Source organism: Oncorhynchus mykiss, chromosome 16 (assembly GCF_013265735.2).
Source record: "Oncorhynchus mykiss isolate Arlee chromosome 16, USDA_OmykA_1.1, whole genome shotgun sequence".
NCBI lineage: Eukaryota > Metazoa > Chordata > Actinopteri > Salmoniformes > Salmonidae > Oncorhynchus > Oncorhynchus mykiss.
This window is the reverse complement of record NC_048580.1, coordinates 37,388,883-37,403,412: the sequence shown is the minus strand read 5'-3', so window position 1 is coordinate 37,403,412 and position 14,530 is coordinate 37,388,883. Positions and strand designations below refer to the sequence as shown.

Here is a 14,530-nt window from a genome sequence, read left to right as displayed (position 1 = left end):
CTGCACTATGTAATAATTATGACCATTGATCTGTCAACTTACTGCACAACAAAAAGCAGGAACTCGGCCACATCTTCAATGTAAAACTCTGGCAGAGCAGCAAAGCTTTTGGGGATCTCGGGATTCAGTGGTAGAGTTATGCTGCAAAAAAGGGAAAGAAGGAATATAAGGGAGCGTCATTGACCCACTTAATGCAAGTCACAAACAATACAAACAATAGCTCAATTGCTCAGTTGTGCACCAGGGCCTCCCACTCCTCTTTCTATTCTGGTGAGAGCCAGTTCGCACTGGTTCTGTGAAGGGAGAAGTACGAGATCTTCAGTTTCTTGGCGATTTCTCACACGGAATAGCCTTAATTTCTCAGAACAAGAATATACTGACGCGTTTCAGAAGAAAGGTTTTTGTTTCTGGACATTTTGGGCCTGCAATCGAACCCACATATGCTGATGCTCCAGATACTCAACTAGTCTAAAGAAGGACAGTTTTATTGCTTCTTTAATCAGAACAAGTTTTCAGCTGTGCTAACATAAATTGCAAAAATGTTTTCTAATGATCAATTAGCCTTTTAAAATGATAAACTTGGATTAGCTAACACAACGTGCCATTGGAACACATGAGTGATGGTTGCTGATAATGGGCCTCTGTAGACCTATGTAGATATTCCATTTAAAAAAAAAGGGTTTTAAATCAGCCGTTTCCAGCTACAATAGTCATTTACAATATTAACAATGTATCTATATACATTATCTATAATATCTAACACTGTATTTCTGATAAATTTGATGTTATTTTAAAAATGGGCAAAACATTTGCTTTTCTTTCAAAAACAGGGACATTTCTAAGTGACCCCAAACTTTTGAACAGTAGTATACAGACACACACACACACACACACACTGAGCAAAAAAAGAAATGTCCTCTCACTGTCAGCTGCGCTTATTTTCCACAGACTGAACAAAGGGGGGGGGTTCAACATCAAAACTAGTCAATATTAAGTACTGTAAGTACTGTAAGTACTGTAAGTACTGTAGTGCATCTCCTCCTCATGGACTACACCAGATTTGCCAGTTCTTGCTGTGAAATGTTACCCCACTCTTCCACCAAGGCACCTGCAAGTTCCCGGACATTTCTGGGGGGAATGGCCCTAGCCCTCACCCTCTGATCCAAGAGGTCCCAGACGTGCTCAAAGGGATTGAGATCTGGGCTCGTCGCTGGCCATGGCAGAACACAGACATTCCTGTCTTGCAGGAAATCACGCACAGAACAAACAGTATGGCTGGTGGCATTGCCATGCTGGAGGGTCATATCAGGATGAGCCTGCAGGAAGGGTACCACATGAGGGAGGAGGATGTCTTCCCTCTAATGCACAGCGTTGAGATTGCCTGCAATGACAACAAGCTCAGTCTGATGATGCTGTGACACACCGCCCTAGACCATGACGGACCCTCCACATCCAAATCGATCCTGCTCTAGAGTACAGGCCTCGGTGTAACGCTCATTCCTTCGACGATAAACGCGAATCCAACCATCACACCTGGTGAGACAAAACCGCAACTCGTCATTGAAGAGCACTTTTTGCCAGCCCTGTCTGGTCCAGCGACAGTGGGTTTGTGCCCATAGGCGACGTTGTTGCCAGTGATGTCTGGTGAGGACCTGCCTTACAACAGGCCTACAAGCCCTCAGTCCAGCCTCTCTCAGCCTATTGCGGACAGTCTGAGCACTGATGGAGGGATTGTGCGTTCCTGGTGTAACTCAGGCAGTTGTTGCCATCCTGTACCTGTCCCGCAGGTGTGATGTTCGGATGTACCGATCCTGTGCTGTTGTTACACGTGGTCTGCCACTGCGAGGACGATCAGCTGTCCGTCCCGTCTCCCTGTAGCACGGTCTTAAGCGTCTCACAGTACGGACATTGCAATTTATTGCCCTGGCCACGTCGGCAGTCCTCATGCCTCCTTGCAGGATGCCTAAGGCAACTTCATGCAGATGAGCAGGGACCCTGGGCATCTTTCTTTTGGTGTTTTTCAGAGTCAGTAGAAAGGCCTCTTTAGTGTCCTAAGTTTTCATAACTGTGACCTCAATTGCCTACTGTCTGTAAGCTGTTAGTGTCTTAACGACCGTTCCACAGATGCCAGTTCAGTAATTGTTTATGGTTCAAGCACGGGAAACAGTGTTTAAACCCTTTTCAATGAAGATCTGTGAAGTTATTTGGATTTTTACGAGTTATCTTTGAAAGACAGGGTCCTGAAAAAGGGACGTTTACATACATACACACACACAAAATATATGGGGAGTTGGGATGATGCAGACTATTATATTGATGAAGCCGCAATATTAAAGCTGATCTATAATTTTTTTTTTATTTAAACTTACAAAGATGAGGAAGTTGATTCTAATATAAAAATAAACATCTTTGAATTCTTAGGTTAGTAAGAAAGGTGCATCCCTCACTTAGTTCACGTTATTTAATTTATCCAGGTAGCCTACTTTACTTCGTAATATAACCTTATATTACAGCATTAAAACAGTTCCCGATTGTGGCATAGTAACTTACTGTGGGTAGGCAGGATCCACCATGCGTAGGATGAGCTGAATGACCATACTGTAAAACTGCAGACATCTGCGTAACAGGTTCTCGTCCAGAAGACCTGCATCGGCACAGGCTTTGGAGCGCACCAGTTTCTGGCAGGGACAAAGACCACAAGATAGAGGGTTTCTACTGAATATTGTCCTTCACTCATGTTGTGACAAGTTAAAATGTTGAATTTTCCTGTCTGCAACACTAATTTCAGCATAAAGCATGTATGAAACAATACAAAATAGAAGAACATTTGGAAAGAAACTATGACGCACTGGAGAAATGTTGCGTTTTCTACTGTTTTCGCAATTCGAATTCACCAAAGATGTATCACGTATGACAAGTAGAACACAAGCAGATGGGAGAGTTGGCAAAGTTCCATACGACTGAAAACAAATCATTAAACTTTAATTGTTTTTAAAGTTAGCAAACCTTGAGCTGGGTTTTGCATCTCTTCAGCATCTCTCGGTGTCGGCTGGCCAGCGGAGAGTCCTTCCACTGGCTCTCACTACTCTTCAGCTCTTCCACTGTCCTGCCACGTCAAACAACAGGGTCATCTTCATTAGGGCACACCATAGCAAAACTGCTAACGAAAAAAAGCCTCTCTTATTGGACCACTTCAAACTGACTGTGTGTGTGTGTGTGTGTGTGTGTGTGTGTGTGTGTGTGTGTGTGTACCTGTTGAGCTCGCGAATGGCTCTCAGCCTGCGGATGTAGCGTCGGCAGCCTGGTAGGATGGACAGGTGGTGGGTGTGCAACGTCAGAAAGAAACACTCTGTGGGGAACTTGGGATCATACAACTTGGAGGGGTCATCTGTCGTTAAAAACAATTAGGACAATTTCAAGTAGGTGAATGGCACATCCAGTTAGTCAATTTTGCAGGTAATAATAATTAAATGAATCCCAATTAGCAGACACTTATCCAAAGCGACCTACAGTCACGAGTGCATACAGTACATGGCATATACAGTTGAAGTCGGAAGTTAACATACACCTTAGCCAAATACATTTGAACTCAGTTTTTCACAATTCCTGACATATAATCCTAGTAACAATTCCCTGTCTTAGGTCAGTTAGGATCACCACCTTATTTTAATAAGAAATGTCAGAATAAAAGTAGAGAATGATTTATTTCAGCTTTTATTTCTTTCATCACATTCCCAGTGGGTCAGAAGTTTACATACACTCAATTAGTATTTGGAAACATTGCCTTTAAATTTTTTAACTTGGGTCAAACATTTCAGGTAGCCTTCCACAAGCTTCCCACAATAAGTTGGGTGAATTTTGGCCCATTCCTCCTGACAGCGCTGGTGTAACTGAGTCAGGTTTGTAGGCCTCCTTGCTCGCACACGCTTTTTCAGTTCTGCCCACAAATGTTCTATAGGATTGAGGTCAGGACTTTGTGATGGCCACTCCAATACCTTGACTTTGTTGTCCTTAAGCCATTTTGTTACAACTTTGTAAGTATGCTTGGGGTCATTGTCCATTTGGAAGACCCATTTCTGACCAAGCTTTAACTTTCTGACTGTCTTGATGTTGCTTCAATATATCCAAATAATTTGTCCCTCATGATGCCATCTATTTTGTGAAGTGCACCAGTCCCTCCTGCAGCAAAGCACCCCCACAACATGATGCTGCCACCCCCGTGATTCACGGTTGGGATGGTGTTCTTCGGCTAGCAAGCCTCCCCATTTTTCCTCCAAACATAACGATGGTCATTATGGTCAAACAGTTCTATTTTCGTTTCATCAGACCAGAGGACATTTCTCCAAAAAGTACAATCTTTGTCCTTATGTGCAGTTGCAAACCGTAGTCTGGCTTTTTTGTGGCGGTTTTGGAGCAGTGGATTCTGCCTTGCTGAGCGGCCTTTCAGGTTATGTCGACATAGGACTCGTTTTACTGTGGACATAGATACTTTTGTACCGGTTTCCTCCAGCATCTTCACAAGGTCCTTTGCTGTTGTTCTGGGATTGACTATGAGCCAGGTCTAATCGCCCAACATCAGTGCCCGACCTCACTAATGCTCGTGACTGAATGGAAGCAAGTCCCCATTGCAATGTTCCAACATCTAGTGGAAAGCCTTCCCAGAAGAGTGGAGGCTGTAATAGCAGCAAAGGGGAGGACCAACTCCATATTAATGCCCATGATTTTGGAATGACATGTCGAAGAGCAGGTGTCCACATACATTTGGTCAACAAAATGTCAAAACAAAAACAAAATGTCACAACCCTGTTAGTGAGCATTTCTCCTTTGCCAAGATAATCCATCCATCTGACAGGTGTGTCATATCAAGAAGCAAATTTAAACAGCATGATCATTACACATGTGCAACTCGTGCTGAGGACAATAAAAGGCCACTCAAATGTGCATGTTTTATCATACAACAAAGATGTCTTAAGTTTTGAGAGAGTGCAACTGGCATGCTGACTGCAGGAATGTCCACCAGAGCTGTTGCCAGAGAACTTCATGTTAATGCATTACCATAAACTTCCTCCAACATCATTTTAGAGAATTTGGCAGTACATCTAACCGGCCACACAACCTCAGCCCACGCGTAATCATGCCAGCCCAGGACCCCCACATTCGGCTCCTTCACCTGCAGGATGGTCTGAGATGAGCCACCAGGGCAGCTGAGGAAACTGTGGGTTTGCACAAATGAAAAAATGTCTCAGGGAAGCTCGTCTGGGTGCTTGTCATCCTCACCAGGGTTTTGACCTGACTGTAGTTCGGCGTCGTAACCGACTTCAGTGGGCAAATGTTCACCTTCGATGGCCACTGGAGAAGTGTGCTCTTCACAGATGAATCCCGGTTTCAACTGTACCAGGCAGATGACAGACTGTGTATGGCGCCGGGTGGGCGAGCAGTTTGCTAATGTCAACGTTGTGAATAGAGTGCCCCATGGTGGCGGTTGGGCTATGGTATGAGCAGGTATAAGCTACGGACATCAAACACAATTGCATTTTATCGATGGCAATTTGAATACACAGAGATACTGTGATGAGATCCTGAGGCCCATTGTCGTGCCATTTATACGTCGACATTGCCTCATGTTTCAGCATGATAATGGACGGCCCCATGTCACAAGGATCTGTTCACAATTCCTGAAAAATGTCTGGATACTCAGACATGTCACCCACTGAGCATGTTTGGGCTGCTCTGGATCGACATGTACGACAGCATGTTCCAGTTCCCGCCAATATCCAGCAACTTTGCACAGCCATTGAAGAGGAGTGGGACAACATTCCACAGGCCACAATCAACATCCTGATCAACTCTATGGGAAGGAGATGTGTCGCGCTGCATTTGGCAAATGGTGGTAACACCATATATTGACTGATCCACACCCTACCTTTTTTCTGTGACCAACAGATGCATATCTGTATTCCCAGTCATGTGAAATCCATAGATTAGGGCCTAATGAATTTATACAATAATTTTGCTACACCCGCAATAACATTTGATTTTATTATATGACCTGTAACTCAGTAAAATCTTTGAAATTGTTGCATGTTGCGATTATATTTTGTTCAGGTCACTCAATCCGGACAGAATTGGCAGAGGTGTTGCCATATTTACAAAGGACAATTTAAATGTTTCTGTATCTTTTGCTAGCTTTGTCCCTAAGCATTTTGATTGTCTTGTTCTTAAATGCCGGCCTTGGTCATAATAACCAGCTGACACTAGTAGGATTGTATTGTCCTCCCTGGGCTCACTCATGTGCTCTTAAGAATGATCTGAATTGCTATGCAAGTATGGTAAATCTGAACTGTTAATTATGGGCAATTTTAATATTGATTAGAGGACGTCAATGTCAGATACGATGAAAGATATTTGTTCTGCGCAAAACCTCCCTCAACTGATAACAAACAGCCTACACGGCCGAATCCTAAAGATCCATTGAAATCTACCTTGATTTATCTTATTTTGACGAATACTCCAGATAAATGTTGCTAGTGGGTTTTTCCAGCTGGATTTTAGTGACCATTGCCCAGTTGTGTCAGAGATGTGAAAATGCATAAACCTAAGCCTCATGTCATCACTAAGAGGCATTTTAGTGAAAGCTTTTTTACATAATTTTTATTTTAGTGCATCTCAGCTATCACTGAACCTGATTTAGCTTAAAGCTGGTTAACAAAAGGTCTTCAATACTATTGTAGATAATTATGCTCCCTTCAAAACTCAGAGTTAAAGGTAAATTGAATGCCTGGTTCATTCCTAAATGATCTGAAGTCATTCCTAAGAGGCCAGGACCACAGGCATAGGCCCAGATTGCTTCCTCAGTTGCCTAAAATATTGCCAATGTGTAAGACGGATCAAAAAGGCTCAATCTGATTATGTAACCACTCTTTCTGATTGTAAAGGGAACCTGGCTAAATTCTGAAAAACTGTCAAAACTCTAAAGGGTTGCACTTCATTCCCTCTGCCCCATCAAATGAATTCAGACTCGGGCCCCATTAGACAAAAATGCCATCATTGATAGAAGCGTCAGACCCTTCTATCTCAAAGAATGGGCAAAACGCTGATTCAGAAATTTTGCAGATTGACTTGGAAAATGGTAGTCAAGTTTTTGCTTTTCGGCACTTCACAGAAACATCTGCTATAGATACCAAGAAATCCACAGGGGCTGACTCATTTCAGCACTTCACAGAAACATCTGCTAAAGATACCAAGAAATCCACAGGGGCTGCCCCATTTCAGCACTTCACAGAAACATCTGCTAAAGATACCAAGAAATCCACAGGGGCCGACTCATTTCAGCACTTCACAAAAACATCTGCTAAAGATACCAAGAAATCCACAGGGGCCGACTCATTTCAGCACTTCACAAAAACATCTGCTAAAGATACCAAGAAATCCACAGGGGCCGACTCATTTCAGCACTTCACAGAAACATCTGCTATAGATACCAAGAAATCCACAGGGGCCGACTCATTTCAGCACTTCACAGAAACATCTGCTATAGACACCAAGAAATCCACAGGGGCCGACTCATTTCAGCCAGGTCTGCTCAAGTGTGCTGCCCCCCTCATTGCTGGCTCAGTAACCCACATGTTAAATCTAACATGGTTATGGGGAAATATTCCTAAAGTATGGAACACAATTTATGTGCTGCCACTCCATAAGGGCGGGGTTAGTCGAGTTCTTGATGATTATCATCTCCGGGCTTCCATGTCAAGCTAAGATTCTCAAATCCTTGGTAAATAAGCAACTTCACTCCATCTGAGCCTGGTATTTTGAATATAAATCAAATCTGGGTTTAGGCCAGGGCACAGCACTATCACAGCAACCACATGAGTTGATGATGATATTGTCAATGCTTTAGAGGCTAAAATTAATTGTGCTGCCTTGTTTGTGAACCTGTCAACAGCATTTGATAACGTTGAGCATGTAACAAGTTATCCTCGATTGGCCTGGGCTTTGACGCCTGCTCTTGGTTTCATGATCATCTGAGTGACAGACTTGCCTAGTTAAATAACTCAGGCCATTGTGATTGGCGGGGTTAAGTACATAAAGGTGTTCCGCAGCTGTGCAGGAAGCCCTTACTGATTGTTCATGGCACCCTTTGTTTTATCACAGGAAACAGTTGTATAACTAACTCACTGTATTCTTACCCATAGGTTGTCTGGACCTCTTTGAAGTCATGAAGGTCACGTCATTGCGCTCCTTTTGTTCACAAAACCTGCTCCAGAAGCTTCCGACTTGCTTAACTAACACTATTAAGATTTAAAATTCCAAGCAATCAAAACCGTTCACAAGGTTGGTTAACTCTGAAGACACCAAAGGAGTCTTCAGACTTATATCAAATTGGCTTTTAGTTTTTCTACTCCATATGTTTGGAAAAACAGTACAAAAAGAGGCCTTCGTGTCCGTGGATTAGTTTAGAGAGTGGGCAGATGAATTGTATAATGAAGAATGTGTTTGTTTTAGTTGATTGTGTATATTTATGTTTGTCTGTGTATATTTATGTTTGTCTGTGTATATTTATGTTTGTCTGTGTATATTTATGTTTGTCTGTGCAATTTGTATCGGGCTGTATTTTATTTGTTTTATATTGTATTCTATGAAATTGTATATGCAGGGCTCCCTTAAAAACGAGACACTAGTGTCAATGTGGACTCCCTGCTAAAATAAAGGTACAAAAATAAGATTTGTGCAATAGCAAGAACTTCGCTACAGTAGCTAGTTAGAGGGAGTATTCAGCATTGAGAGTGCAATCTGGCGTTGTTAGCATAAGTCATGACGTGCCCTGGGGGGAGGATCATAGCCCCCCCCCCTCTCTGGAGGTGACAATCCCCACAGTGAAATGGTGAATTTCTACTAGACCAGCCAGAATCCAGCGCAAGCCAAGTATGGCAAAATGGTATGAACTATCGATAACCACATAAAAATGATTAAATAATGGATGTCGCGGTTATCAGTCTGCAGCTGAGAACGTACGTGGACACTCCTCTAAGAAAGACAGGTACTCCAAAGTATCCACTCTAATCAACACTACGACCAGAAAGACTCAACAAAAGGACAATGGCGATCTCTACTGGGCAAACCAGACTTTGACATCATCGACCCATCTATCGAAGCCCAATGTAGGACCTTGAGAAGCTATGATCACGTAAATATAAAATCTTATGATATATATATATATATATATATATATATGCCTGAAGACTCCTTTGGTGTCTTCAGAGTTAACCAACCTTATGAACGGGTTTGATTGCTTGGATATATAAGATTATATATTTATGTGATCATAGCTTCTCAAGGTCCGATAGAGACCCATTCCTTTGTCTCTCCTCCTCCCGCTCCTTCTTCAACCCCCCTTTGTGTAACCAGCTGTTATATCAGGTTAGTCCACTAGGCACTTTTCATGGCATGATTAGTGTATAATGTATAATCTATTCTGTAATTCTGTGTGATTTATTTAGGTAGTTAGTAAATAAATAATTACGCCAATTGGTGTATTGCTGATTCACAATGTACAGTTGTGGTCAAAAGTTTTGAGAATGACAGATATTAATTTCCACAAAGTTTGCTGCTTCAGTGTCGTTACATATTTTTTGTCAGATGTTACTATTGAAAAAAAGTAAAATTACAAGCATTTCATAAGTGTCAAAGGCTTTTATTGACAATTACATGAAGTTGATGCAAAAAGTCAATATTTGCAGTGTTGGCACTTCTTTTTCAAGACCTCTACAATTCGCCCTGGAATGCTGTCAATTAACATCCTGACTGATGGCAGCCTATTCTTGCATAATCAATGCTTGGAGTTTGTCCACCCGCCTCTTCAGGATTGACCACAAGTTCTCAATGGGATTAAGGTCTGGGGAGTTCCCTGGCCATGGACCCAAAATATCAACGTTTTGTTCCCGGAGCCACTTAGTCATCACTTTTGCCTTATGGCAAGGTGCTCCATCATGCTGGAAAAGGCATTGTTAGTCACCAAACTGTTCCTGGATGGTTGGTAGAAGTTGCTCTCGGAGGATGTGTTGGTACCATTCTTTATTCATGGCTGTGTTCTTAGGCAAAATTGTGAGTGAGCCCACTCCCTTGGCTGAGAAGCAACCCCACACATGAATGGTCTCAGGATGCTTTACTGTTGGCATGACACAGGACTGATGGTAGCGTTCACCTTGTCTTCTCCGGACAAGCTTTTTTTCCGGATGCCCCAAACAATCAGAAAGGGGATTCATCAGAGAAAAGGACTTTACCCCAGTCCTCAGCAGTCCAATCCCTGTACCTTTTTCAGAATATCAGTCTGTCCCTGATGTTTTTCCTGTAGAGAAGTGGCTTCTTTGCTGCCCTTCTTGACACCAGGCCATCCTCCAAAAATCTTCGCCTCACTGTGCATGCAGATGCACTCACATCTCCCTAATGCCATTCCTGAGCAAGCACTGTACTGTTGGTGCCCCGATCCCTTAGCTGAATCAATTTTAGGAGACAGTCCTGGCGCTTGCTGGACTTCCTTGGGCGCCCTGAAGCCTTCTTCACAACAATTGAACTGCTCTCCTTGAAGTTCTTGATAATCTGATAAATGGTTGATTTAGGTGCAATCTTACTGGCAGCAATATCCTTCACTGTGAAGCCCTTTTTGTGCAAAGCAATGATGACAGCACGTGTTTCCTTGCAGGTAACCATGGTTAACCTCGAAGCTAGAGGGCACTATTTTTATGTTTGGAAAAATAACGTTCCCAAAGTAAACGGCCTATTTCTCAGGACCAGATGCTAGAATATGCATATAATTGACAGATTAGGATAGAAAACACTCTAAAGTTTCCAAAACTGTCAAAATATTGTCTGTGAGTATAACAGAACTGATATTGTAGGCGAAACCCTGAAAAAAAAATCAAACCATGAAGTGGCTTCTATTTTGAAAACCCCATGTTCCATAGCCTCCCTTTGCTCCATTTAAAGGGATATCAACCATATCCCTTTTCCTATCGCTTCCTCAAAGTGCCAACAGTCTTCAGACATAGTTTCAGGCTTTTATTTTGAAAAATGAGCCAGAAAGATAACATCGCGTCAGGTGGTCACATGAGTTTTGATCGCGCAACGGAGTTCGGGCAGCCATTGCCTTTCCCTCTCCTACTGATAAAGACATTTGCGGTTGATATATTATCGATTGTATATTTTTAAAACAACCTGAGGATTATTCTAAAAAAACATTTGACATGTTTCTGTGGGTATTACAGATATTATTTGGAATTTGTCTGCGTTGTCGTGACCGCTCTTTCCTGTGGATTTCTGAACATAACGCGCCAAACAAACGGAGGTATTTTGGATATAAAAATAATCTTTATGGAACAAAAGGAACATTTATTGTCTAACTGGGAGTCTCGTGAGTGAAAACATCCGAAAATCATCAAAGGTAAGCGATTAATTTGATTGTTTTTCTGATTTTCGTGACCAAGCTACTTAATGCTAAGTGTACATAATGTTTTGTCGGGCGATCGATAAACTTACAAACGCTTGGATTGCTTTCGCTGTAAAAACATATTTTCTAAATCTGAGACGACAGGTGGATTAACAAAAGGCTAAGCTGTGTTTTGCAATATTGCACTTGTGATTTCATGAATATAAATATTTGTAGTAATATTATTTGAATGTGGCGCTATGCTATTCAGCGGTTGTTGATGACAATTATCTTGCTAAAGGGATGGGTAGCGTCAAGAAGTTAACAGAGGAAGAACAATGACTCCAAGCTCCACCCTCCTTTTGAAGTTTCGTCTGTTATTCGAACTCAATCAGCATGAGAGCGATCTCCTACCTTGTCCTCGTCAACACTCACACCTGTGTTAATTTCTCTACACTCACACCTGTGTTAACTTTTTTGGGCAGCATTTGGAATTTGGGATAAAAGGCATGCCCAAATTAAACAGCCCAGAAGATATGATATGCATATAACTGGTAGATTTAGATAGAAAACAGTCTAAAGTTTCAAAAACTGTTAAAATAGTGTCTGTGAGTATAACAGAACTGATTTGGCAGGCAAAAACTTGAGAAAAATCCATTCAGGAAGTAGTTTTTTTTTCTGTTTTTTTTTTTCTATTCAATGCCATTACAGTATCCATTGACTTGGGGCTCAATTTGCAGTTCCTATGCCTTCCACAAGATGTCAACAGTCTTTAGAAATTGTTTCAGGCTTGTATTCTGAAAAATGAGGGAGTAAGACCAGTCTGAATGAGTGGACCCTGCCGTGTCGCAGAGCTTTTTCATGCGCAATCCCGAGAGAGTGCATTTGTTTACCTTTTATATTGACGACGTTATTGTCCGGTTGAAATATTATAGATCATTTGGGCTAAAAACAACCTGAGGATTGGATATAAACATTGTTTGACTTGTTCTTATGAACTTTACGGATACAATTTGGATGTTTTTGTCTACCCGTTTTGACTGCATTTGAGTCTGTGGATTACTGAAGAAAACATTAACAAAACTGAGGTATTTGGATATAAAAGAGACTTTTAATCAAACAAAAGGAACATTTATTGAGTAAATGAATGTCTTCTGATTGCCACCATATGAAGATCATCAAATGTAAGGGATTCATTTTATCTCTATTTCTGAGTTTTGTAACGCTTCTGCTTAGCTGGTTACTGTTTATAATAATTTGTCAACTGGGCTATGTTCTGGTCTAGGTATGTTCTGGGCTAGGTATGCTTTCGCCAAAAAGCATTTTATAAATCTGACATCATGGTTGGATTAACAAGAAGTTAATCTTTAAACCTATGTAAAATATGTTTTGTTTTCTGAATTTTTATAATGAGCATTTCTGTATTTGAATTTGGCGCTCTGCAATCTCACTGGATGTTGGCCAGACATACCCTAGAGAGGTTAACGAGAGAATCACTGACTTGATGTCAGCTGGTCCTTTTGTGGCAGGGCTGAAATGGAAATGTTTTTTGAGGGATTCAGTTCACTTGCATGGCAAAGAGGGACTTTGCAATTAATTGCAATTCATCTGATCACTCTTCATAACATTCTGGAGTATATGCAAATTGCCATCATACAAACTGAGGCAGCAGACCTTGTGAAAATGTATATGTGTGTCATTCAAAACTTTTGGCCACAACTGTAGACTAGGGTTCGTGCAGATAGATCTTACGATGTTCAGATGACTGATAGAAGGTAAATAATAATTCAAATGTAACAGATCTTTAGATCTCTAAGAGTTCATTGGGAAGATGGAACTCCTTAAATAAACTTCTCCATGGTGCCCCAGGTTGAGTTAATTGTTGCATTATTTTATTCAATCACGTAATCAATTAAACGTTAGGTAATCAATTTGATAAAATTGCATGCCGTCACATTAATTATACTAAAGACATCCCAGAATTAGTTTAATATGGATTGATTTGAGACAGCCAGCAAGCAGACACCAGCTAGCTAACGTTTGATAGCTAATTTCCGTGCACATTTTGAATTTCATTAATACTGATTCTACCACTGCTAGATGTACAATTAGGTAGTGAAGACCTGCTCATGAAACAAAAACTTCAAATATTAGTTACAGGTTTAGTTTTAAGGTGAGAGTAACTCAGACATGAGGATGTAGGGGGTTCAGTGGACAATGTCATCTTGATTACATTTTCTAATGTTAAGACAGCATATTTTAACCAAAGTCATTTTTAGCTATCCCATGAGAATTTGCAAGTTAGACAGATCTGTGCAGACGGCTGTCGCACTATCTGACATGAGACAATGACGCTTATTAGACTTGGTTTCAATGAGAAAGTCAGATCTGTAACTCACATTCCTATGTGCATTTGGTTGGGTCATGAACAAAGCTACATTTCGCACCTTTAAAGATGCATTATTGCTTATTGCAGTTAACCACAGAAATACTTTGTTTTCTGAAAACAATAGGCCTATATGCTTTTGTTTGTGTGGAGAGGTGTGCCCCTTTCCCATTTAGGAGACCTATGTTGGCTCAAGAGAACCCCTAGAGGCAAATGTTCTGTATAGCCATTAGCAGTGTGCCTACAAATCTTCAGTGTTCCTATGCATAATCTCAACTAGACCTGTGTTCAAATGGCATTTGTTTTCTTGCAAATGCTTAGCTGTGCTTGATTGAGCTTGCCTGGCACAACAGACCCAATTGAATGGTTCCAAACTTTCGGTACTCTGGGCCGACTCAATCCAATGCTAAAGCATTTAAAAGGAAACAAATACCAATTGAACCCTACTGTGATCTCAATGAAATACATTACTCATCATCATCGTTGTGAGGGCCCTCAAATCCACAAAAATTTCAGCACTGCCCTGGATCGCATGGCGCTACAGAGGGTGGTGCGGACAGCCCAATACATCATTTGGCCGAGCTCCCTGCCATCCAGGACCTCTATATGAGGCTGTGTGAAAGGAAGGCCCAGAAAATCGTTAAAGACTCCAACCACCCAAGCCAGACTGTTCTCTCTGCTTCCGCACGGGAAGCGGTACTGGTACATCAATTCTGACACCC

The 14,530-nt window shown here is 41.5% G+C and overlaps 1 protein-coding gene across 5 annotated transcripts in view; it reads right to left on the bottom strand.

Annotated features, from left to right (window-relative positions):
• Nucleotides 1–14,530, bottom strand: part of LOC110491883 (ubiquitin conjugation factor E4 B) — a 99,200-nt gene that overhangs the window by 24,765 nt on the left and 59,905 nt on the right. For all 5 annotated transcript variants that reach the window (XM_036946777.1, XM_036946774.1, XM_036946776.1 and 2 more), the window contains 4 exons: nucleotides 3,253–3,388; nucleotides 3,007–3,106; nucleotides 2,551–2,678; nucleotides 43–141 (listed from right to left, as the gene is read on the bottom strand). In XM_036946777.1, the coding sequence (XP_036802672.1) occupies nucleotides 43–141; nucleotides 2,551–2,678; nucleotides 3,007–3,106; nucleotides 3,253–3,388 (463 nt within the window). The remainder of the gene's footprint in view (nucleotides 1–42; nucleotides 142–2,550; nucleotides 2,679–3,006; nucleotides 3,107–3,252; nucleotides 3,389–14,530) is intronic.